The sequence below is a fragment of the Argentina silus genome (genome assembly GCF_951799395.1).
Source record: "Argentina silus genome assembly, chromosome: 7".
Classification (NCBI taxonomy): Eukaryota; Metazoa; Chordata; class Actinopteri; order Argentiniformes; family Argentinidae; genus Argentina; species Argentina silus.
Genome location: NC_139661.1, coordinates 21,705,342 through 21,732,117, shown reverse-complemented (window position 1 = coordinate 21,732,117; position 26,776 = coordinate 21,705,342). Strand labels below are relative to the sequence as shown.

Below are 26,776 nucleotides of genomic sequence, written 5' to 3'. Positions count from 1 at the left end.
ATGGGCCATGTAGCTGTTTTTCTGTTGCTATTTAGAAATCTCTATTCCTCTCCTCCGACTCTCAGGTCAACTAAACCTGATCAAATAATCAATCAATCAATCAATCAATCAATCAATCAATCAATCAATCAACCAGTCAACCAACCAATCACTGACTGATTGAAATAACGACAGGTCCATCCCGAAAGGACAAAACAAAACAGGAAAGACGCTGGTTTACTCCCGAAGCATGTAGCTCCAAGTCTTCGATGAAACGCAGCTTGAGGAGCCCCAGTGAACAAAAGGGGTAGTCAATGATGCTGATGATGGCTTGTGAACCGTAGTTCTAGAGTGTTCTATACCAGTCACTTCAGAAGGAGGTACCAGCTGGTTGCAGGAGAGGACGGCCTGAGAGCGACTGGGTTGTTTGAGGGCGGGCGGGCGGGCGGCCGGGCGGCAACAATTCACCTCAGGTTGTTGGCACCCGCATCCGAGCTCTGTTTGATTCCCCAGTTATAAATAGATCACAGGTGGAGGAGGAGGAGGAGGAGGAGGAGGAGGAGGAGGAGGGTGGGGGGTGGGGGGGCGGGGAGGGGGGCGGGGAGGGGGGGCAGATGGTTAAGGTGCTTCCATGGGGCACCTCACTCTGTTAAACGCCTCATGCGTTTGCTTCTCTCTTGAACAGTCCTCAGAGTCCTCAGCGGTAGTATTTGACGAGGTGCTGTTTAGAAAGGAGACAGGGATACAAAAAGACATTAATTACAACCGATACATTTTCCTCTGACTGCTACAACTTGCGAAGTTTTGTCACTGTCCAATGTACAAGCTGCTTCAATGGTCTACCAGTATAATGCAATGTTGCACAAACTCATGTAGATATCCAGGTCTTCAAATCATTCTCACTTGGTCGGCATGTGTTCAGTAAGATAAGCACAAACGTAACCAGGATGCTCTGTAGAACATGCTCTCTGCAGGTCAGGGGTGTTTCGTGCGGTTTTTCAAACAGACACCTCTACACATATGTTCAGCTTCTACTCAAAACATTGTCAACGGCCTCTCAGAGAGATATACGGTCCTCCAACATTCTCCTCTGGGCTAAGGGAGAAACATCCTCTGATTCCTCTCTCTCTCTCTCTCTCTCTCCTCTCTGTCTCTATACCTCTTCCTCTCTTCTCCCTCTCTCTCTCTCTCTCTCTCTCTCTCCTCTCTGTCTCTATACCTCTCCCTCTCTTCTCCCTCTCTCTCTCTCTCTCTCTCTCCTCTCTGTCTCTATACCTCTCCCTCCCTCCCTCCCTCTCTCTCTCTCTCTCTCTCTCTCTCCTCTCTGTCTCTATACCTCTCCCTCTCTTCTCCCTCTCTTCTCCCTCTCTTCTCCCTCTCTCTCTCTCTCCTCTCTGTCTCTATACCTCTTCCTCTCTTCTCCCTCCCTCCCTCCCTCTCTCTCTCTTGTCTCTTGTCATGTCCTCCTGATCCAAGCTTAATTCACTGTGTGTGTGTCAGCGTGCGTGTGTGTGTGTGTCAGCGCGCATGTGTGTGTGTGTGTGTGCTAATCCATCTATGACCTGTGTCTGTGGTGCAGCAGCCTTTCACCAGAAGAGCAAAACAACGGATCAGGCAGGTGATTATAACACTTTGTTCTCTGATGTAGTAGTTGAGCTCACACTTCCCTGGTACAGGATACGACACGGGGCCGACACGCATGCACTGCCAGGGAGAGCAGGAGAGACGCAGACACACACGTGGTCAGACAGAGATAAGGAATTGTGTTTGAGGTTGAGTGCAGTTCATTTGCAAATCTGATCAAGGTTGGAATAGCAACCATCACAGGAGGACCCCAGGACCCACTAGGACCAATGAAATGTAGCAGTTAAAATTGGAATTTGGCATCTCTAGTGAATATACAGAACCAGTCAAAAGTTTGGACACACCTTGCCAAGAGTGTGCAAAGCTGTCATCAAAGCAAAAGGTGGCCACTTTGAAGAATCAAAAATATAAACCATATTCTGGTTTGTTTAACACTTTTTTGTTTACTACATAATTCCATATGTGTTCCTTCATAGTTTTGATGTCTTCAATATTAATCTACAATGTAGAAAATAATTTAAAAAATAAAGAAAAACCATTGAATGAGAAGGTGTGTCCAAACTTTTGACTGGTACTGTATTTCCATTGAATTTCTGCTAGAAACAGTGCTGAAACATTACAGTAGTAGCAAATATAAACACACACATACAAGCCCCTTCCCACATCTAAGATTGATGATCATACATGTCCTATAGAACTCAATTGTAAAGCCTGATATTTCAACACAGTCTTCACTTGTTTGTGAGGTGCTCTCCCGTTCATTTACTACTGAGGGTGTTGGGGCTGAGGCAATCAAAGTGTTTAATCCTTTTGTGAGTGCTCCCATCTCCCCGCAGCCTTCAAACACCTTCCTGCCTTCCTGTCTCTGCCTGGCATGAATATCTAAGCATTGATCTCAGGAAGGCTAAAAGGACTTGCCAAGGGAGAAGAGGGCCTCTGCTCTCTCCAGCACAAAGCAACAGGGCTCCCACAAATGAGCCTTTTATGTAAGTGTGCACGTGCGCACACACACACACACACACACACACACACACACAGACTGACAGAGACAGACAGACAGACAGACACACGCACACACACATACGCGTACGCACACACACACACACACACACACACACACACACACACACACACCTTGCACCACAAAACACGCACAAACATAAACTCAATCTGATGTTCTCTTAGGAAACATACAGAAAGAAATGGGTGTTTCAACAAGTATCTATTACTCTATTGTGTACAGCACACCGTAATGTCGGAGAGTGGCGTGTCAGTCACTGTTTATGATCGGTTCCTTGGCAGAGGACTTCCCTGAGAGCAGAGAGTGCATATCTACAAGGTGGCTGACAGTAAATCACTTGGAGAGGCTTGTGTTTAGGGTCTGCTGGCTGACAACTCCACACGGTTGCTTGGCGATGGACACTCAGCGTGTTTGTGTCTCTTCGTGCTGAGGATTAGGTATTAACTGGTGGTGAGTGTCAGGAGAGAGCACAGCACCGTGTTCACAATTACACACTGCTTCATAGAGCTCAGTAATAAGTACACACGCATGCACGCACGCACACACACACGCACGAACACACACACACACACACACACACCCGGTAACTGAATGAGGCTACATTGTATGGACCTATGCCACTGACGGTGGTCTAGACAGATTTAAACGCAACTTTCCAATGTGTCAACATGGAGTCGTCACCCTGTGACCTATCTTTCAAACAACTGCATCACATCACAGCAGGGAAATATGTTTCTGAACAGACTGTGTCTCACCCCTCTGTTTGGAGTGGACTGAGCCATAACGTTGGAGGTAACCTGTGGCTGTGTGTACATTCTTGAATGAGTACATTAATGAATCAACATGGTGGAACATCCACTGTAATCTTCACTCACCACTCCAATGGCTGCAGACACTGGTTGAGGCTCCTTTAAGGAAGGTGGAAGGAAGGCTGGTACAAAATGTGCTGATCACGTTGCTAACATCATCTCCTTCTCGTCTCCCTCACTCTGCAACAACAACAACAACAACAACAACAACAACAACAACGATGTGAGAGCCTATCCACAGCACGTGTAGATCTGGAGTGCTGTCATCTCTACCAGTCCTTTCTGAGGATATCGGTCTGTCTCTGTGGTGGGAGAGGGTGGAAGGGGCCTCTGCTTCTGACTTTCACATCACAAGCTATAGGGAAATGCTTTCTGTGTAAACGCTCCTCCTCCTCCTCCTCTCCCCTTTTCACCCAAACGTCCCGGCTAAAACACTTCCTCTCCCTCTCTCGCCCTCTCCCTCTCTGCCTGTGTCGGGCTCTCATTCTTTCTATCATGCTCTCTCTTTCACACACACACACACACACACACACACACACACACACACACACACACACACACACAGGGACAAACACACACAAACACACGCACATGCACGAGCGAGCAAGAGAGCACACACACACACACACACACACACACACACACACACACAGACACACTCTGGCCACACAAAGCTCCCCAGTGTGTTAATTGAGACGCGCTGTTCAGGGGAATAAAGAGCTGAGCGTTGAAAGGACAGGGACAATAGAGGCTGTGGGCCTTAGGAACAGAGAGACAGGCCTCTCTGGAATCTGTGGAACAAACATTTCACATTTCCAAAAAAGACTGACCCCAATCCCACCTCCCCTGACCCCCTACCTACTAATGTTAGCCTCTCTTTCTCACACAACACACACACACACACACACACACACACACACAACACACACACACACACACACACACACATATACGCATGCACGCATGCATGCATGCATGCACACACACACACACACACACACACACACACACACACACTAGCTGCTTTGGAAATACACTGTGTGTGTGTGTGTGTGTGTGTGTGTGTGTGTGTGTGTGTGTGTGTGTGTGTGTGTGTGTGTGTGTGTGTGTGACAGAGACAAACACTCAAGATAAAGCTCACAGCAACATCCGGACCCAGATCCCTAGAATAACCCAGTGGTCTTGATTAGCCCAATCATGCCAACCACCCTCAGTGGAGAGCTGCATTTGATTAGCCAGGACAGAGAAAGAGAGAGAGAGAGAGAGAGAGAGGGAGAGAGAGAGAGAGGGAGAGAGAGAGAGAGAGAGAGGGAGAGAGAGAGAGAGGGAGCAGTAGTTCAGCTGACTAGGATGACCCCATCAATCAGAGTAAAATCCAATGCTTCAAATAGATTAAGCTTCAGACACACTATCTATTTGTGTAAAACTAAGCACAATATTCATCTATAAAAGTACTATTTGTGAGTGGTGTGTTTCCACACGTCCCTGAGTGGCTAAGAAAGACATCCATGTGCTGATCACAGCACCCACAGGTACATCTCAGGGACTCTGACAAAGTTGCCATGGCACTGCTTAGAGGGAGAGAGGTGTTTTCACATTACTGCTTGTAATTATTCTGGGGAACACTCACACACACACACACACACACACACACACACACACACACACACACACACACACACACACAGGTGTACACACACACACACACACACACACACACACACAGGTGTGCACACACAAACGCACACACACATGCGGAGACCTCAATGGCAATTAAAGTATGTGAGGATGTCATCAATGACTCACTGTTCCACACCATTAGGCAGGTTCTGTCCCATCCCTGCAGCAGCATACAACTAGACAATATTACAAATATTACACTGTTCTGGCTTAAACTTGTTCTATAGACATTGTTATGGCCTTCACCCTCTCGTAAAAACCTTTGACATCTCTATGTTTCTGAGCAGAAAACATTCTGTGCATTGTCTCTCTCTTCGGCTTGAAAATACTATTGAGGTACAGTACCAGTCAAACGTTTGGACACACCTTCTCATTCAATGGTTTTTCTTTCTTTTGATTATTTTCTACATTGTAGATTAATATTGAAGACATCAAAACTATGAAGGAACACACATTTGTTTATGTAGTAAACAAAAAAGTGTTAAACAAACCAGAATATGGTTTATATTTTAGATTCTTCAAAGTAGTCACCTTTTGCTTTGATGACAGCTTTGCACACTCTTGGCAAGTTTGTGTCCAAACTTTTGACTGGTACTGTACCTCGATTGGTTTTGCATCACTGAAATGTGAACTCAATCTAGCGAGAAGTGGACATTACTTCCTGCGACCAGAGAGCCATTTCCGCTGCATTGTGCCTCACTAATCTATTCGACACTTCAAAGGCACTTTTATCCGAGACAGAAAATCACAGACGAAATGTTTATTGTGCTCTGACTGACGGGCCATCAAAGGCACGGAAAAACACAAGCCCCGACACAGGTAGTCTAGGTACAAAACAGCATTCATAGAGGCTGCTTAGGGGAACTGAACTACTGTTTATGAAAACATATCCAGTGGATATGCATTTGGAACAGAGGTGGACTGCCAAAGTGGATAGCAAGCTGACCAAGCGTTGGGACGACATTGGACCAATGACTGCTTGTAATCTAGGACCTTGCCTCAGTTCCTTTATTTTAGGCGTATACTATAAGACAATTAACATGTTGGGATATTGAGACTATGTTACTCCACAGCTGTAGCCTACATGAAGGTGCTGGTAGGACACACACACACACACACACACACACACACACACACACACACACACACACACACACACACACACACACACACACACACACCTGTGTGATTAATGAGACTCCCACGTTTACATTAAGGCCTCTCTAATGATGTTGCTAAACCCGTTTGGCCAATCTACGGCTGTGTGTGTGTGTGTGTGTGTGTGTGTGTGTGTGTGTGTGTGTGTGTGTGTGTGTGTGTGTGTGTGTGTCCTTGCCTGTATGGTGTCTGCTACCCAGTCCAATCCCTACCTATGTTGACAGACGGAGCAGCACAGGCGTGTCACCCCTTCACTCCGCATGGAGGGAACCAGCACACGCAGGACGTCACGAGCAGTTATTGAGTGAGGCTATATGCTAATAGTCAGAGCAGCCGTTCCCTCGCCATAACACAGCCAAGTCGCAGACCACCCATTCCCCAGCTGTGATGGTCCCTTCCTTTTCATGCTTAGCACCCACGCCATCCACACAACACACGGCACAGACACACAGCGCGAGAAATTAAAGAGTAATTCATTACCTTAATGAAATGCACGCAAGAGGCGAATAGGGACATTCTGACAAAACCGCAGGCACCTTCTTGCCCGGTACCGTCGTTCCCTGTGTATTCACCGGTGGCTATGGCACTTCACTCCGGCAATAGGGAATCCCTTTGATTGGCAGTTTGCGTGGCGAATGACGGACGGAACGGGGTGTGAACCGCGCTCCCTTTCACCAATGGGAGCCGTAGGGACTGCGCGACCGAGGTAGGATCATTTCAGCACCAAGAGCTATCCATGGGACTGGGCGGAGCTTCACCTAATCATTAGAACGCTATGTATTCCGTCTGCTATATTCAACAGGTGGACTTCTACTACTGGCCTGTATGAACCACAGAACATTGTGGACATTTTAATCAACCTAAGAGAACAAGGCGTATACCCAACGTGCTTACAGCGCAGCTTGAGAAATGGAAAGGGTAATTTTATGTGGATGGCATAGCCTGGTTGATTTAAATGATGCTTATTGCGTAGTGTTCCCATTTTATCAATTCATTTCGTACAATTGAATTCCCCTAAAGAAGAGCTCACCGCACTGTGGACTATGGCAATAGGAACGCACCTGCCCGGTGACCGCGCTTCTAACCCATGACCTTATCAGCCGTTCGGGCCCCGTGATCCCATCGTCCGATCGTCCGACCGAGAGGAGGCATGACGTGATGTCACTTCTGACCCAGAGCCACCCCGCAGAAGTGTGCATACGAACAGAGGCATGTATTAAAGGACACAAAACTCTATTTCTCCTTCAATGTTGAGTGTGCATACCACAACTGTAACCATAGCGCACATGTAATTGCTACAGCTAGGTTGAATTACCGTTGAATACTGACTATTAATATTAAGATAATGTATAATACATTAATTCATGTAACGCATAATTATAAGGTCTAATGTAGATGTTATAAACCGAAGGAATCTGTCATAATGGAGACCTTTGAGAGACGCTGCATTAAACAGGAGACATACTTCGAGAATTCAACATTCATTGGCTATAGTTACATCATTCTCTTTATTGCTCTGTACAAATAAATCGAGGCAATTATAAACAACATTCAGAAAGTAAAAAACAATCACGGGCAATGTGAACATTTAGCTTTTGAATTCCTTCCAGAGCCAAACGGGGCTACAACTCAGAAAAGGAAGAAAACAGGAAGACAGGGAGGAAGAGGGGGATACGACGTGAGGAAGTCTCAGTGCCTGATCCTACAGGAATAAGCCAGCATTCACAAACAGCCATTCTCTGACTATACAAACCCACTAAATGTTAAGAAAATAAAGCTCTTTAGGAGACTATTCCACATGCTCTTTTTAATGCTACCCCTGAATGGTGTGTCAACAAACGGGCCAGTTCTGCTCAATGGGTTAAATAGGTTTAAACTAGCAAACGTGTGACATTAGCAATGAGGTGCATCAGCAAGGCCTGCTGCTGCCATATGAATTATGAAATTCACACAGTACATTTCATAACCCATTACACATGGTCTTGGCAAATGAACAATTATGGTCTGAAATTAACATGCTGTAACAAAAATAATAATAATAATAACAATAAAGGGAAAACAGATTGAAAGCATTTGATCCATCTGTGAAAACTCATTGCAGTGGTCCTGATGTCATTCAGAGGGGTATTGTCTCCTACAGACAGACAGAGAACCATGAAACCAGGCTCAAAATAAATAGCGTCAAAGAAATGCAACAACGCAACTCTTCTCATCTCCGTCCATGACCCAGTCCTTAGGGGGAGGTCGGAGGGGACTGGCTGTGGACGTTTTCCAGTTTGACGACCAATAGCGTGACAATCTCAAATGACACTTTATTTCCCATATAAGTACACGACTATAAACCAAAGCCACATAGGGCTAGGCTTCAAAGTAGTGTGCAACCCAGTATGGGCGATGAGGTATGATTTGAGGCAGCAGCCATGACGATCCTCCAGCCTCATACATCCACAGTCTGTTCTGATTCCTCCACCTCCACCTCCACTTCCGTCTCCTCCACCTGCACCTGGACCTGCACCTCAGAGTTCACCTGCTCATTGCCCGTCACCTCCACCACCCTGATCTCCACCCCCGCCTGCTTCAGTCTCTCCACGTCCTCCTCGCACATCTCCGTGACCTCCTCCGTCACCCCCCCGTCCACCACCACCGTCGTCGTCGTCGTCTCTTCCATCGCAACCATGTCGACGTGCTCCACCCGCATCCCGTCCTCCAATAGGACGGTCTCCCCTTCCTCGCCCTGCGTTGCTATGGTGACGGTGCTGGGGTCAGCGATGACCACCTCCTCTGTGACGAGCAGCTTGTTGTCCTGGATTCCGTGGAGGTCCTGGAGGTGGGCTCGGAGGTCGCGTGGCTGGGTGAACCACAGGTCGCACATGGTGCAGTGGTTGGGCTTGTCCCCTGTGTGGGTCACCAGGTGGTCCTTGAACTCGTCCCAGTTGTTGAACACACTACTGCACACCTGAGAGGGGCGGGAGGGAGAAAGAGGGAGGAATTTAGAAAAGCAAGGAGGGACATCGTTATTTTTACACAATGTATGACAAGACTACCAAGTTTTGTCCACTTGAAGGGTTGAAAATAATTAGAGAAAGCCACACAATCTGATTCTTCCCGTCTCCCGACTATTTATGAGCAGTGAACCAACATTAGGTTCAGAATTCTCTTTGCATTAAAGTCTTTTTTTTTTAATGTTCCTGCAACTTAGATAAGATCAGTAGATTCCCGCACACACATATACATACAGGTCTGAACAAGCCGCTCCTTACCTGACATTCGTAGAGTTTCTTGCGGCCCTTCTTTGCCCCGGCGCCATTCTGACATGCGGCCATGTGGCATTTCAGCGTGCTGTTCCTGGCGAAGTGCTCGTGGCAGTCTGGACACTGGTACGGTTTCTCACCTGCACACGGGCACAACAAATAACTCACAACCGAAGCACAACTCATCCGTGCACAAGTCAGGAGGTCAAACTTGTCTGAAGTCGACGCAAACTCAAGAGATAAACACAAATTCATTCTAACGCTAAATGTTAAGAGGCTACTCTGTAACAGCTTTCAACATGGAGGACAAAATCCTGAAACCGTTCCAGGTAATTAATGAATTCCAGGTGTGTAATTCTCACCTGTGTGCTTCCGCAAGTGCTCCTTGAAGTGGCCGAAGTGGTCGAAGTTCTTATCGCAGTATTCGCACACGTGCACCTTCTTCTGCGGCCTCTGGTTGCGCGACAGTTCCTCCGCCTCGAAATGGAACGTGTTGATGTGCTGTTTCAGCGCCCCCTCCCGGGTGTAAGCCTTACCGCAGTGTCTGCACACGTGCGGCTTGTCCAACGAGGCAACATGCGCACGCATGTGCTGCTTCAGGTGGTAGTAGAGCTTGAAACTGCGGTCGCATTTGTTGCAGCGGAACATGTTGTCCAGCTGGGAGATCTGGACTTCCACCACCTCGATGTTCTCGATGGCCTTGGGTGCCGTGACCGTCTCCTCCTGATACACCATCTCCTGGAAGCGTGCACATGTGCACACACACACATTTGAATTCACTTTGGACCCACACAAATAGCGTACACAGTAACTACACATGACTGTAATTGGCTTGATTACTTACTTTTACTGTACAATACCAGTCAAACGTTTGGACACACCTTCTCATTCAATGTTTTTTCTTTATTTTTTATTATTTTCTACATTGTAGATTAATATTGAAGACATCAAAACTATGAAGGAACACATATGGAATTATGTAGTAAACAAAAAAGTGTTAAACAAACCAGAATATGGTTTATATTTTAGATTCTTCAAAGTAGCCACCTTTTGCTTTGATGACAGCTTTGCACACTCTTGGCAAGGTGTGTCCAAACTTTTGACTGGTACTGTATGTGAAATATATCCTTGATAGCTTACCTCCTCTAGTCCCTCCTTCTTCACCACATGCAGTGTGGGCGCCCCCTGCTGGTACTTGCTGGTGATGTCAGCCAGCAGCGCAAGCGCCGAGTCGTCGGAGGCTGCCTGGGCATTCCGAGCGGCGTCCACCACCTCCTCCAGCCCCGCCTCCTCCACCTCGATAGCCCCCTCTGCGATCTCCACCTCAATCTGCACCTGTCAAAGGAAAGTGGGGTCAGCATACTGTGGCAGCAAAAACCAGGAAAAAGGAACATTGAATAACTATAATTCAGGCCACGTTCCCTGTGCTTAATTAAGTCACTGTGACTGAAGGATCTAAATCGGTGTTGAACTCTAGAATGAAACATCTATCCAGTAAAGATGAATCAGGTTAAATCCATCTCTGACCTGCTCAGACTCCACTGACGGCAGAGTCTCTGTGATGACATTGGACGTCTCAGCGATCTTCCTCTTCTTGGCCTTGCACTTCCCTGCCAGAGCCTGGGAGGGACTGAAGGGGGTGTCGTCAATCATCCTATAGAGGAGAGGAGGAGAGATTTGGTTTTTACTCCTTCTATCCATTTAAGAGTACTCTCTCTATAGTACCATCAAGAAGATGAGGATAAAATATCCACAAAGGGCAACGAGCTCAAAACAAGACATCACCAAGGCAAAACTAAAAAGGCTTTTTTTAAACTCATATGAAAACATTAAAAGATGCATTATTCTAACTAACTTGTTGTTCAGGGCCTTGATGGCCTCCTGCATCTGGAGGTACTCGGCCGCTTTGAAGACGTCGTTGACCTCCTCCGGGCCGCTAACCGCCAGCGTGGCGGTGTAGGTGAACTCCATCAGCTGCCGGAAGGCCGAGTTACTCACTCCTGTCAAAAACACAGTAAGGGTTGACGGGTGTGTTAGTTCTCTGTACTGTGATGGCACGTGAGAACCCAGAATTATACCTGAACATCACGCTCTCAGAGTCGTGAAGTGGCTCGCATGTCCTTTATTTGTCTCTAAAATACCACTCAACTGTTGCTCTCCATGGCTGGGGGGGTCAGCTAATTCTCAGGTACTAGTGTGGATGCAGTTCTAGTCTTATTAGTAGATGTGGAAATATAGCATCCAAAAAACAAGCTCTTCCGTTGTTCATCTTGTTGATTGACTGATTCTCTGTCAGTAGACTGAGGTGGTGCGTACCTTCTATCTCCACCAGAGGCTCCTGAGTGAAATCCTGGAAGAACTTGTGGAAGAACTGACTGCATGCTGCCAACACCGCTTTGTGGGCTCTGAACTGGTGTCCTGCACACAGACAGAGGAGGGGGAACAACTCAAACAATGGAAAATAATAAAATACAGTAGAATAATATTCACACTGTGTGGGTGTTTGTCTTTGACTTCACACAACAACGTGTCATTTTTTTTGTTGTTGTAACAATTAATAACCCCCATAAGTGACTTGGGACATGCATCAAAAGGACAAAAATCCTCAAAATCTATCAAAGACAGCATGGAATATGGACTATACAGAAAGCATGACTTCAGACAACTTTCAGTGTTTTGGGGTGAACCATCTTTTGAAATGTAGCATTACCATCCACTATCAGGGTGATGTCTGTGAACTGGTCCAGTTGCCGCTGTTCATTCAGTTTGTCTAGCATGACTTTATAATGGGCTGGGAACTCACTCCCACACTCCACCTCCACCTCGTCCGCCATCGCTTAGCCCTCTCCCTGTTCAGAAAGAAGTACACATCCGCTGTGGCTCAGTGGGTAGAGCATGGTGTTAACAACCCTAAGGTTGTGGGTTTGATTCCCGCTGGGACCATATGTACTGAAATGTATGCACTCAATGCAATGTAAGTCGCTTTGGATAAAAGCATCAGCTAAATGGCAGATATACAGTACCAGTCCAAAATTTGGACACACCTTGCCAGTGTGTGCAAAGCAAAAGGTGGCTACTTTGAAAAATATAAACCATATTCTGGTTTGTTTAACACTTTTTTGTTTACTACATAATTCCATATGTGTTCCTTCATAGTTTTGATGTCTTCAGTATTAATCTACAATGTAGAAAATAATTTTAAAAAAATAAAGAAAAACCATTGAATGAGAAGGTGTGTCCAAACTTTTGACTGGTACTGTATATAAATATATTATTATATTAAATCCATGCATACATGGTACACTGTAATGTATGTAAATTTACAATTTCACATTATTACCAGGAATATTAGTTACAACCTTTCTAGTTGCAACCTTTCTAATATGTTCTGTGGCCTGGGCACTGAGTTACAGTTAATCCGTTCTCATAATCTGAGCAGGGTTGGGGTTGGGCAGGTTGTGTCGCTTGCTCAAGTGTTGCCGACGCGTCTGTCAATAAGGATCAACGGAGATCAATATGGATGCATGGACGGAAATTGCAAAAGTATTTTTTGTAGTATTTCTCATTAGCAAACAATGAAATCATGTTGTCCAATGGCATCCTCCCATAAAATGCAAATGATAGGGGAAAGACGTCGCGTTGAGCCAATCCCAGGTTTGACAGCAGGGTGAGTTTCTCCACGTCGGCCAATTGAGACGAGCGGTGCCGTCGAGGGCGGGCGGCTAGGCTAGGCTAGGCTAGCTAGCGTTAGCGGAAGGGAAGGCCTCGACAACATTCGAGACCACTTGATCAAACTTTAATGTGTATGTATGCATCAGTAACATGCTTGCATGTCTAATCATACAAAAAATACATATGCAATAGTATGTGTTATGAAACAGAGACTAACCTCGATAACATATTAGCCAGCAAGCTAGCGTTAATAATTCCAGATAGGCCTCTCGACATTTCGAGTTTGACCATCGCCACTACGTCATCAAATCGCGCATTAAAATACACATTTTCGTGAGACGTTTCCTTATTTAAACCTCCCGTGAGCAAACAATCCATCCTCACACGTCAGTATGCCTACCTCGCGTTGGGTCCTGCTGCTTTGATAAGTTGTTTTTGCGTATATATATCTCCCGACACTTGCAGCGTTGCTCTTCTCTCGTTCCTCCAAAAAGGGCGGTCGCTCAGTGTCCGGGCCTCGCATTCCCAGCAGCCCCTGCGAGCTCCGGAGGACGCCGAGCAGTGTTGCCTGGTAACAGGTGCGCGTTCCTCCGCATGCAGCAGACGTGGTGGGGAAAGAAGAATAATAAATAATAAATAAATAAATAAATATTTTTTTAAAAATCCTTCTTCTAGCATTGTGACTGCCTATGGCCCCTTCTTTGAGCATTGATTACTTTATGATGACTGACGGATAGATGATTCACTTACTTAAACAAATATATTTGTTGTAAGTCGCTTTGGATAAAGGCGTCTGCTAAATGTCATAAATGTAAATGTAATGTTTAAGTGGCTGTTGTGGGACGACTCTACATCATTGGACATAACATATATGAAATATAGTCTTGTTTGACTCAATGACTGTTCAGGCGGTAGGAATAGTTGTGTAAAGTGTGGTGAAGGTGTGTTGCAGAGTGGTAGCGGACTAGCCAAGGCCCAGGGGCAGGCAGGAACATTACATTACTAACCAACTCTACTAACCCAAGATAACCCCATCTGTTCTGTCGTTGATATATCCTCATTTCTCATCATATAGGCCTACTCAGAGTGGTATATTAGAATAAATCCGATTCCTCGAGGATAGCTTCTTTCCTCTTAACATCAGATAACATTCACCATCTTTTGAGGTATATTCGTGGTCCAGAGGGTCTTAGAATTGATGATGCTGGAAAATCGCCATCAGTCCCTGCTAATAAAATATATAAAGTCAACTTTTTATTCGGAGTGTAAGAATATAAGATTGCCAACTACTGGTCGCCAAAATATTATATATTATTGAATGCATTTTTTTCAACAACAACAAAAAAAAGGTTTTCCAGCGCCATCACGTCTAGACCTGCTGGATCACACATGCCTCAACAGCTGATTAAAGTTATCTGCATGTAAAAGGAATTTGTCAGCATTGGATGGGGTGGGACCGATGTGACATCAGGTTTTTGTTTGTTTTTGACAGGCCTCTCAGCAAGAGAAAGCGAGGGCAAACACTGGCCGATTGCGGTATGTTGTTCAAACAGAACCGGTCATAGGAGGGGCTGTCAGGAGATAATGATCGGAAGGCGCAGGTACAGCGCCCCCGTGCGGAAAGAGATGGTATATCTATGTGGTTACATATCTCATGTCAATGCACTGTTGTTACCCGAGAAAGAACCTTGTTTGTGTTGGCCCCAGTGTCATTTCACATATTTAATGCTGTTTTTAAATATTGTTTATGATTTACATGATTGTAATATACTCACTTTGCAATTTTCCGAACATTTGATTTAAGTTTGAATTAATAATATATTCTGGTATCAAAATATGTGGGGTCAGGGTAAAAAGTTATTACTAGACAGGGGGCGTGTCATATGTCTTGCGGTTTAGTGTAGTGTTGTATAATGCGGTTCTTATTGAGCGGGCTATTATTATTATTATTATTATTATTATTACTATTATTATTATTATTATTATTATGGAGCGAGACCCAGCATAGTGTCAGGCATTCCTATAGAGCCGATTGCGGTATAGCAATTATACCCCTCCCCACAAAAAAACTAAGACATTATTTTTCAGGGTTAAAAAAAATATTTTTTAAATGTCTCAGTAAAATACACCAAATCTCTTTGTTTTTGTGATCACTTCATTCAGTTGAACATGAGCACTTGTGCAACATTTTCATATACTTGTGTTTAACTAGTACTTAGTTGTTGTTTTTTTACTTACTAACCTTTCATTATATCTTAACTTCCAAAGTATGATTCATTTGTATCTCTATCCCTTTTCAGGTAAATTAAGGTGATTCTGAGCTACCTGAGTGCCAACTGTCTTTTTTATTATTTTATGTTGCTGTTATTTGATTCCTATCAGAGTTGTCGTAGTTTACTACAGAATGCTGTGGAACCAAATCAGTTCCCATAAACGTCCATAAGGTGGCAGCAAATTAAATTCAGCCCTCAGGCTACCAACAGTCGTTTTCAACCAATCCCAAAAACCGTCAAAACGGGTTTGACCTCCCTACTAACACACCTCAACATGGCTTGTGAGGTTGACATGTGATCAGCAGAAACTCATTAAAAGATCACTTTGCTGTTATCAGGTTTCTGCTCTGCTTTAACCAGTTCCATTTCAGACCATAGCCCCTTTCATCAAAATAAGCCCCCTGGGGTTTTCTCTGACTTTATTCATGGATCTTTTTTTTAAGAAGAAGAAGACTCTTTATTTGGCCATGCAATCAATTCTCATCAATTGTAGGAATTTGACACGTGCACACCCCTCCCGAGACAACACACACACACACTGCACACACCACACCCCCAAGGGAGAACAGAGCTCTGGGCTCTGGGCACAGGGCAGCCATATTCGGCACCGCTGGAGCAGTTAGGGGTTAAGTGCCTTGCTCAAGGGCACAACCGCAGTGGTAGGAGCCTTAGATATGATGCCAGTAACCTTCCAGTTACCAGCTCAAATCCGGCTCCCTACCTACCTCCCGATTGCTGGCCGGCCTCTCTAACCTCTACATAGGACTAAATAGTAGTTGGCCAATTTAAACCTTGTGAGGCTATTGCTTTAACCAAGGCCAGCTTTAATAAGGTAGGGGGCCAAATTGAATGAGGCTTAACTTTCACCTCATCTCACCATTGACTAGCTTTGATCCCCAGTCAGTAGCGGTAGGTAGGTAAGTAGGTAGGTAGGTAGGTAGGTAGGTAGGCAGGTAGGTAGGCAGGCAGGCAGGTAGGTAGGTAGACAGGTAGGCAGGTAGACAGGTAGGCAGGTAGGTAGGTAGGTAGTGATCAAGTGTAAGTATGAGGGCAATGCTGCATGCTTCAAAATAACTTCACTTTGAAATGATACATTAAAATAACTCGTCCTAAAGAAAGGTTTTCAATTACAGTCAAAAGTTTGGACACACCTTCTCATTGAATGGTTTTTCTTTATTTTTATTATTTTCTACATTGTAGATTAATACTAAAGACATCAAAACTATGAAGGAACACATATGGAATTATGTAGTAAACAAAAAAGTGTTAAACAAACCAGAATATATTTTATATTTTATATTCTTCAAAGTAGCCACCTTTTGCTTTGATAGCTTTGCACACTCTTGGCAAGGTCTGTCCAAACTAAGTCGATGTACACCTTTTGATCTGGCAGACTAGCCAGTTTGGAAGGTTAATCGTTTACTCTCAAGACTGACAGGGATATTTTAGAGAGCACAAAGGTGAAGATGGTAGAGCTTGTCACATTGTTGGTTTGATAACTTTGATGTCAGGGTAATTTCATTGTGACCCAAAACATAATAGTATATTCCATTTAGCTGACGCTTTTATCCAAAGCGACTTACATTGCAATGAGTGCATACATTTTTCAGTATATATGGTCCCAGTAGGAATCAAACCCACAACCTAAGCATTGTTAGCACCATGCTCTACCAACTGAGCCACAGAGGACTACATCACACAGAGTGATATGAAACCGTGACGGGTAAAAGACTATAGATAAATATGATGACAAGCTGTATTGAATGGAGTCTCACTTGTGGAAAGAAAACATGCCATTCATGTCTCGACCTATCACTGGTAACAAGGCCAATACTTACAGTACCTGTCAAAAGTTTGGACACACCTTCTCATTCAATGTTTTTTCTTTATTTTTATTATTTTTTACATTGTAGATTAATATTGAAGACATCAAAACTATGAACCAGAATATGTTTTATATTTTATATTCTTCAAAGTAGTCACCTTTTGCTTTTGCTTTGATGAAAGCTTTGCACACTCTTGGCAAGGTGTGTCCAAACCTTTGACTGGTCCTGTATATGTGATATAATCACAGCTAACATTATCATAGATATCATTTGAATATGATTGACTTGGAGGTCACTGTGCCCTCTTCATGGGCTGTGCCAGGCAGCTATAAATCAGATGCAGCAGATAAACATGGCCTCAGGATTGGTATTGTAGGCAAGGCCTCATGGTTTTTGTGCACAATCCACTCACCTGTTCTTACATGGCTTACATTTTCTCAAAATTTGCACTCAAGATTGTCGATTTGAACTTTGATAGGTTACCAAGCGTAACTGTCCTGTGATAAAACCATGCTGCCATTGTTGTGGACAAAAGTGGTTGTACTCCACTATTCAAACCAGTATTACGTCATTTACTTACTGTAGGCCTGTCTGACTGTCTGTCTCATGACCACAAAACTGGCCTAGATCACATGAGAGAATCACATGGCTCCGAAAGGACTTTGAGTTGTACATTTCCCAAGAGCTTATTGTACTTTCACTTTTTTACGATGCTTCAGAGACGGTTACTGCCAGGTCACTGCCCTTTTAATGGAACACTGAAGATGAGCCAAAGGGTCACCGTTTGCAGATAAAAACCTCTGATCATAATTTCCGTACAAATACAGCCAGTTGCAGTGGTCTTTTCCTCTCATAAAATTATGTTTGTGTTTTTGTCCTTATGAAAGGCTGTAACTAATATTATTTGCCCCACACTGACTACTTTCTTGTTATTACACTTTATTTGTGAGTAAAGATGCAACTCCGTTAGAACGGTTCCAGTAGCATTATGGGAGCTTAGATAGGTCAACAGAGCCTGGTGGCTCAAGCTTCAGTTTCCATCTTTGTGCTTCATTTGTGTGTTTGGGATCGACTCCAGTTTATTTTGGCCTCCATAACATTATGCTGGACACTGACCAGCCCACCCCCACTCCCTCCTGTCACCCCTTTGTTCACTTCTCCATTAGAGGGAAAAACAAGATGTCAGCATGTTCTGGTCTGTAACAGTTGTTTGTCAGGCTGCACCATGTTAGGCAAAGGAATGGGGTTATTCCTGTACAAATATGGGATGATAGGGCAAGTGAAAATGTGCAATCAGATCATGTTTTATAATCAGAAATGTCTATAAAACATGATAGTCCCTATCTCACTAACTTTTTTTTTTGTTGTAACTGTTAATTATTTCCATAACCCATCCACAAACCTATCTTATCAGTAAGATGTCTCCAACTGATAAACTATTAACTACATGATTTTACGAAAGAGTAACTTATTAAACCTGTGCAAAGAATGTGGGTATCTGCACAGACACCGTCCTGAACTTTGTCCTCCTTTCAGCCAGGAAAACAACAGGCAGGGTATAAAAGGGGGGGGAGCACGGAGGGAGGTTGTTTTCGTTCCAGGAGCTGCTGCAAGACAGCCCAGCTGAAGGAAGACTTGTTCACCAGACAGTAAGTGACTGCAAACTTCTATCGTTAATTATTTTCTGTTTTCAGCCCCAGAATTGCTCTCTTCTTTATCAGGCTCCCGTGCGTGAGCATTCGAACATGAACAAACTGCTCCTCGTGTCCCCACGGTTTTTCTGCTGTGGTGGCTTGTTTCCTGAACTAAGTGTGCTCCGAGTGTCCAGCTTCTAGTGTTTATATGGCACTTATGCTGTATAATTGTCTCAAAATCAATCATGCGTTTGCAAAGAGAGAACGCGCAAAAATCTGGACCCCCCACTACAACATAATTAATCAATGCAACTACGAATAATTGGTTAGAAATGCCTAACATATAACCTATATTCTTATATATCGATACCTAACTTCTGCATCACTCCTTTTTATTTAAACAATTACTTCAGATCTGTAAGAATGTAGAAGCAGGTTCTTTGAGATTCTCACAGATTGTCCTCTTCCCTTTAGTACTGCTGGTTCTACTGTCCTGGCCCTACCTATCTGTTGTCATTAGATCAGGCTATGAATGTAAGCATATAGGGAGGGAAAGTGTTAATGACTGTTGGATCAAATCCAGAAATCTTTGGTGCAGTCAATCCCCTTTAGTCTGAGAGCTTGAGTTTAACTTTGTGTACTAAACTCCCCTCTCTAAGCTGATCGAGCCGTCGGAGACGCCCAGCGATGTGGGCGGGGCTCAGCCTCCTCCTGGCTCTCTGCCTCCTCCCCGGGGGTGGAGCAGAGAAGGACGGGGAGGGGACTCGATGTAAGGCGCCGCCCGATTGGAAAATTGGTGAGGTGGAGCCTATGAAGGATGCCATTGGCCAGGTGACGGTGGTGGTGCTTCTCCAGGCCAGCTGATTATTCTGCTTGGTGCAGGCATCCAGGTAAGGCGACTACATGTGTCCCAGTTCCAGTCTAACCTCTTGCCCCCAGTACCCTTTCTTTGTTAACAAATCTGTAAGAAATAGATAGGCCTCTATTGCAGACATCCCTGTGCATGTATTGTACAAGGTAGGCACAAGCAAGTCATATACAGTACCAGTCAAAAGTTTGGACCAACCTTCTCATTCAATGGTTTTTCTTTATTTTTATTATTTTCTACATTGTAGATTAATATTGAAGACATCAAAACTATGAAGGAACACATATGGAATTATGTAGTAAACAAACAAGTGTTAAACAAATCAGAATATGTTTTATATTTTAGATTCTTCAAAGTAGCCACCTTTTGCTTTGATGACAGCTTTGCACACTCTTGGCAAGGTGTGTCCAAACCTTTGACTGGTGCTGTACACACATGAGTCCCTAACCTATGAATGTTCACACCTACCCACATGTTCAGAGGGCGTCACATGCTAGTTGGCCCAGTTCCTTCTTAGCGCCCACCTGCCAAATAGTCGACAGGCCCAAACTAGAACAGACTGGTATCCAGGTTACACAACCCCGATCCCATCTCCACCACATCAGTCCGCCAGACCTGTCCCCCAAACCTAGAAGTAAAAGCAATGCAAATTTGCCTGAGCTAGTCCAAGCTTCAAAAGTGACCTGGGTAAGCTGCTGTTCATATATCAATATATTTCATAAAGTTCAGTATCTTTACCTTCTCTTGTCCCCGTCCCCCGTCCCCCGTCCCCCCCCAGACTGGATGGGCTGCGCCTGAAGCTGGAGAATCAGGGGCTGGAGAATGTGACCTATATGGTGGTCAACCACCAGGGGGAGCAAGCACAGCGCTTGCACACCCTGCTGAGACAGAAGCTGACGGACAACATCACCCTGTACCAACAGGAGCCAGGCCAGGCCGACGTGTGGCAGGCCCTGTCTGGAGAGAAGGACGACTTCCTCATCTACGATAGGTCAGTTCAGCTCTTCACAGTCACTGTCAGTTGGGATCTCTCATCCCATGATCCCACTGACTAGTGGGATCATGGGATGAGAGAGTCTATGGAAAGTATATTTATTTTATGTAGAGTACCACATACCTATGTCTCAGTTCCTCTCTGAGTACATACACACACACAGACACAGACACACACACACACACACACACACACACACACACACACACACACCTTTTTGACTCAAATGCAAGTATCCCTTTTGACTTGATGTTATTGTTGTCCCTCTCTCTCTAATCAGGTGTGGCCGCCTCACCTACCACATCTCCCTCCCTTACACCATCCTGGGCACTGGCTATGTGGAAGACGCCATCAGGGAAACCTACTGCAAAAGCATCTGTGGGGCCTGCACCTATGAGGTACACACACACACACACACACACATACACTGCAAATTGGTGAATGTTAGATCCAGTATTCAGTCCAAGGGGTCCTGGACTAAGGCTGCTTTCGAGACGTCATTGGATGTGTCTGCATTCATTATATGGGAACCTATGAGTTATTATCAACATCTAATATCTAAAACTGACTTAAAAAAAAAAAATCCCCCTGTCACTCACACAGAGCTCAGAGATGCCTGCAGAGTGCAAGAAGCCTGTGGAGGCCAAGCCTGAGGGAGAGGAGCCCACCGAGACCGGCCATGAGCACGGGCACGGGCACGGGCACGGGCACGGTCACGGGCACGGGCACGGTCACGGTCACGGCCGCCATAGTGGAGATCACCATGGTGTCGGCCACCATGGCGTCAGGGGGGAGGGGCACGGTCACCATGGCGAGAGAGGGGAGGGGCGTGGTCAAGGTCATGGGGGCTCACACGGGCACGGGGGCCAACAGCAGCACCAACATGACGCCGGCCAGGTACACCACGGCCAAGACCACATGGGTCAGCAACAAGTCCAGATGCCTCTGGACGCACTGGCGGCACCTGCTATGCAGAGGCCATGAGAGAAGGGGAGGGTCATGTGAAAGGCAGAGTACAGCTGACAGTTGAAGGAGGGGTCTGATAAAGACGCCGCCCTCAAGGCCAGCTGATGCTGACACTGACGGAGGCTGTTTGTTAGCGAGGGGAGCGACCAACCAACCGGGCTCTGACACTGTGACGAGGCGCTGCCCGCCTCCTGACGGTGACAGGGACTGACGGGTGACGTCACCAATCAGATCAGGGAGACCTGACAGTGACGCCCGCCTCCCGCTGACTGACAGCAGCCTCAGCCAGCCATGTGAGCCTGACCCCCGGGTGTTGAGAGCTGAGGGTGAGAGCAGCTGTAAGCAGGGCCGTGGCTCTGAGACAGTTACTCTGACAAACCTTAGAGGCCTCACACTAACACCTGTGAGAGCAACATCGGGGGCGAAGTGCTCTGTTACCAACTAGTATTTCCCTGGGACTGGGGGGGGGGGCCACACCTGACAGAGGGGGGTTGGAGATGGAGGTGCACTCACATCTTAGTTAGGACGAATGAGGATTTCCAGATAGGGAAATGCTACCCCCAAAAAATAGTGCATTATGTAGAGAATAGGCTGTCATTTGAGATTTGCACAAGCGATGACATGAAATCAGGAAAAGGTGCAGTCCTCTCCTCCTTCCTCTGTCAGCGCGTCTGCTCTCATCCCCTCCCAGGAGCGTATGGGGTCCTCATGTTGATGTCTCTCCCTCTCCGTTTTGCTCCCTCCATCCTTAATGAAGGCAGGCGCAGAAACTACGTACTAGTGGCGTCTGTTTGACACCAGGCTGGGGGGGGGAGGAGGGGGAAGGGTCATGGAACATGATGACCCCCCAAAAAAAGTTCAAAGTTCAAACACCAGAGAGCTTTGGAGGAAGTATGTAGGCGTAAAGTATCAGCCAGATTTCAAACAAACTGGCGTCCAGATTGGGGCTCATAAGATCTGAACCAAAAATATAACGTTGATATACTCAGCTTTAGTTACTGCTTTAGTTACTGCTTTAGTTCTGATTATACGACCTGGCTCGAAGACAACGTGAGGGTCCCTATTTGAAAAAAGGAATGTTCTTCATGTTAGGAATGACATTCATGTTAGTGAACAAAGCCTGCAAACGTTTAAGGTAAATCCTTCATAGCTTACAGCTTGATTATGCAATCAAGTGCAATGTGCTGTAGTGTATGTTTGTTTTTTTCTTCCTAGATTTAGTTTGTGTGTGGGACAATATGCACACGTTCTGTATTTACACTGCATTCATGTCAACAAAACATCAAGAGTGAACCCTTTATTTTAGCTACGAGCTAAAAAAAAGGAATCAGGAAGAAAGAGTGAAAGAGACAGACTGACGCACTGAGAGATGGTTTGGACATCCTGTACTTGATGAAGAGTTCTAGGGGAAGACAGCTGTCACCTAGGAAACCTGATGTTTGTACAGACAAATGTTACATCGGAAGAGAAGTGGTGGAAAAAGTGTTGAATAAAAATAGGTTGTGCACTCATGATTGTCTTAGGCCTGATTTACTGTGTGTGTGTGTGTGTGTGTGTGTGTGTGTGTGTGTGTGTGTGTGTGTGTGTGTGTGATGTGAGCAGCACTGAACACAACAAGCTACAGCATCTCCCCCACATTTGACAATTCTGACAATTCTGGTCAAAGGCTGATTAGATTAGATTAGATTAGATTAGATTAGATTCAACTTTATTGTCATTGCACAGAGTACTGAGAACAAAATGGAGTTTGGCATCTAACCAGCAAATAGTGGCATAGTGCAAAAGACATGATATTGTAGACAGTGCATGATATTACAGTATGAGGTATTACAGTATGAGGTATTACAGTATTGCAGTATGAGGTATTACAGTATGAGGTATTACAGTATGAGGTATTATAGTAGGAGGTATTACAGTATTACAGTATGAGGTATTACAGTATAGGTATTACAGTATGAGGTATTACAGTATGAGGTATTACAGTATGAGGTATTATAGTAGGAGGTATTACAGTATTACAGTATGAGGTATTACAGTATAGGTATTACAGTATGAGGTATTACAGTATGAGGTATTACAGTATGAGGTATTACAGTATAAGGTATTACAGTATGAGGTATTACAGGTATTACAGTATGAGGTATTACAGTATGAGGTATTACAGTATGAGGTATTACAGTGAATATAAATAAATTAATATAATAAGTGAATATACATGAGATGAATATCAATATGATATGTACAGTTGAGGACAATAGGCCTTGAGGTATGTTACATGTACAGGACCAGTCAAAAGTTTGGACACACCTTGCCAAGAGTGTGCAAAGCTGTCATCAAAGCAAAAGGTGTCTACTTTGAAGAATCTAAAATATAAACCATATTCTGGTTTGTTTAACACTTTTTTGTTTACTACATAATTCCATATGTGTTCCTTCATAGTTTTGATGTCTTCAATATTAATCTACAATGTAGAAAATAATACAAAATAAAGAAAAACCATTGAATGAGAAGGTGTGTCCAAACTTTTGACTGGTACTGTCAAAAGATGTATAATTAGACACCAGTATAATAAATATGGTATGTGCAAACAAGCAGTAGTGCAAAAGCTAAATTGAAGTCCTGAGTGTGCAGCCAGTAGAGGTATGGGGGGAGGGTACCCTGATACTGGGAATCAATGTTCCTCTTGTTGGGGGGTGGAGGGGGGCGGCTGGGCTACCGCCGGGATTCTGAGTTCAGCAGAGTAACAGCTGCAGGGAAGAAGCTGTTCCTGAGCCTGCTGGTGCGGGAACGGAGACCCCTGTACCGTCTCCCGGATGGGAGGAGGGCAAACAGTCCGTGGCTGGGGTGAGAGGTGTCCCAACTGATGGGAGGAGGGCAAACAGTCCGTGGCTGGGGTGAGAGGTGTCCCTACTGATGGGAGGAGGGCAACCAGTCCGTGGCTGGGGTGAGAGGTGTCCCTACTGATGCCTCACGCCCTCCGCAGACACCGCCTGCGCTGGAGGACCTCGATGGCATATACTCTACATACTGGGCCGTTTTCACCACCCTGATCCTTGTCTGCGATATCCTTAATACATTTTACCCTTTGAAGGTGTAGCACTAGCAGAACATGCCAGGAGCGATTTTAATATTTCTGGAAAATTAGTGTCAAACCATTTGATTTGAGATCTGAGTGGTTTTACAGGAATTTGGTAACTACACGTGCCTGTAAAATTCATTCCACGTGACTCGCAAGTTTGCAGAGGTTAGGCCATGTTACCTATATTACATTTTTGTAATAACCAAAAGGAACAATCGTTTGAATATAAGCTTGTTTTTAAAGGGTTGGTATTATAGAATTTTGAACTTTCAAGATTAAGCAGGCGCTGTTATTCCCATAAACTATAGCCTATTAATTATTTCAATGAAAACATGCGTACATGCTATAGCGACCGACAGATGGCGATCAAGGTCCGTAGAAAGTCACAGACCCACTCAAGCTTTTTTGCCAGATATATGTGGACGTCTCTCAGTGTGAGAGAGTGATACAAGGGGCTAAGCCAAAAATGTGATAACACCTTAATTTAATCTGCCCCTCATGCACACTGCACAAGTTTATAGTACATTACAGGATTAGCTAATAGAATTCATAAAATATCATGAATGCTAAGAAAAGCCCTGAAAAATGGTGTTCAGAGCTATAAATGCAGTCCAACTAACCCCAGTAGTAATCGTGACAGTAATAGTGGACACAATCAGAAGCCTACACTGCTGCACCTACAGTGGGGTACAGTATATATATATATATATATACGCCATTTAGCTGACACTTTTATCCAAAGCGACTTACATTGCAGTGAGTGCATACATTTCAGTATATATGGTCCCAGCAGGAATCAAACCCACAACCTAAGCGTTGTTAGCGCCATGCTCTACCCACTGAGCCACAGAGGACCTGCAGCACCTGGAAGGGCTCTCATAGAACCATGGTTTAGTATTGTAATACCAATTCACACTGTTTAACCCCAAAATATTTGTTTTAAATGATCCAAGTTTCAGAAAATGACTTGAGATATACACTCACTGAGCACTTTATTAGGAACACCTGTACGCCTTCTCATTTAGGAGGTGGTGTAATGGTGTGGGGAATTTTTATAGGCACACTTTGGTTAATTTCGTGAATACCAATCAATCATCGCTTGAATGCCACAGCCTATTTGAGTATTGTTGCTGACCATGTGCATCTCTTCATGGCCACAATCTTCTAATGGCTACTTCCAGCATGATAATGCACCATGTCACAAAGCAAAAGTCGTCTCAAACTGGTTTCATGAACATGACAATGAGTTCAGTGTTCTTCAGTGGCCTTCCCAGCCACCGGATCTGAATCCAGTAGAACACCTTTGGGATGTGGTAGAACGGGAGATTCACAGCTTGAAAGTGCACCTGAAAAATCTGCAGGAATTGCGTGATGCAATCACGTCATCATGGGCCAGAATCTCAAAGGAATGTTTCCAACATCTTGTGGAATCAACGCCACAAAGAATTGAGGCTGTTTTGAGAGCAAAGGGAGGCCCTACCCAGTATTAGTATAGTGTTCCTAAGAAAGTGCTCAGTGAGTGTAGGTCTAATACGCTGGTAGAGTCAAGTTGTCCTCTCACTCCCTTTCCTCACTAGCATCTCTCACGGCTAAAGGGCACATGACTTCCTGCCTCTGATGTCCAGGGTGGGCCACTTTAAAACACGTCTACTTTAAAGGCCCATGTAATGAGGTCAAGATGTCTGTCTCCTTCAACCCTCAGAAAAAAACAATCTAACAGCATCTCCACAGCAACTCATCCTTCTTGTAATGTATCTGAATTGCCATTCAGACTGCGTGTCTGAAAAGGTCAACAAGCAACCTGAGGTAATAAACGAAGCCTGGGTAGGCAGCCAGCGTTGGCGTAATTGGCTCGAAGATCCAATACAGGGGAGCGCTGACTTATGGGTAATTACCTGCAATGTTCTGAGATGAAGGGCTGTGAGTGGCTGGCTCTCTGATCCAATCAGCCCCACACAGAGTAGCGCAGTACACAGCCTCTG

General features: G+C 44.8%; 2 protein-coding genes across 2 annotated transcripts; one reads left to right on the top strand and one right to left on the bottom strand.

Annotated features, from left to right (window-relative positions):
- Window positions 1-7,726: 7,726 nt before the first annotated feature.
- Window positions 7,727-13,695, bottom strand: znf131 (zinc finger protein 131). The gene is made up of 9 exons (XM_083673124.1): window positions 13,555-13,695; window positions 12,193-12,331; window positions 11,799-11,900; window positions 11,338-11,482; window positions 11,010-11,136; window positions 10,623-10,817; window positions 9,845-10,220; window positions 9,492-9,622; window positions 7,727-9,187 (listed from the first exon to the last, which is right to left on the bottom strand). The coding sequence occupies exons 2-9, from the start codon at window positions 12,314-12,316 to the stop codon at window positions 8,669-8,671; spliced, it is 1,719 nt and encodes a 572-aa protein (XP_083529250.1). The 5' UTR covers window positions 12,317-12,331; window positions 13,555-13,695; the 3' UTR covers window positions 7,727-8,668.
- A 5,101-nt stretch (window positions 13,696-18,796) lies between these two features.
- Window positions 18,797-23,227, top strand: selenop (selenoprotein P). The gene is made up of 5 exons (XM_083673888.1): window positions 18,797-18,902; window positions 19,547-19,777; window positions 20,534-20,746; window positions 21,030-21,147; window positions 21,353-23,227. The coding sequence occupies exons 2-5, from the start codon at window positions 19,575-19,577 to the stop codon at window positions 21,731-21,733; spliced, it is 915 nt and encodes a 304-aa protein (XP_083530014.1). The 5' UTR covers window positions 18,797-18,902; window positions 19,547-19,574; the 3' UTR covers window positions 21,734-23,227.
- The last annotated feature ends 3,549 nt before the right edge of the window (window positions 23,228-26,776 follow it).

Excerpts from the sequence above, each read along its gene's own strand:
- znf131 (XM_083673124.1), bottom strand. The coding sequence starts at position 12,316 with ATGGCGGACGAGGTGGAGGTGGAGTGTGGGAGTGAGTTCCCAGCCCAT. Across the intron at positions 11,483-11,798 it reads GCCTCTGGTGGAGATAGAAG|GAGTGAGTAACTCGGCCTTC; the intron begins GTACGCACCACC and ends TGTTTTTGACAG. Across the intron at positions 10,818-11,009 it reads CGTCAGTGGAGTCTGAGCAG|GTGCAGATTGAGGTGGAGAT; the intron begins GTCAGAGATGGA and ends TTCCTTTGACAG.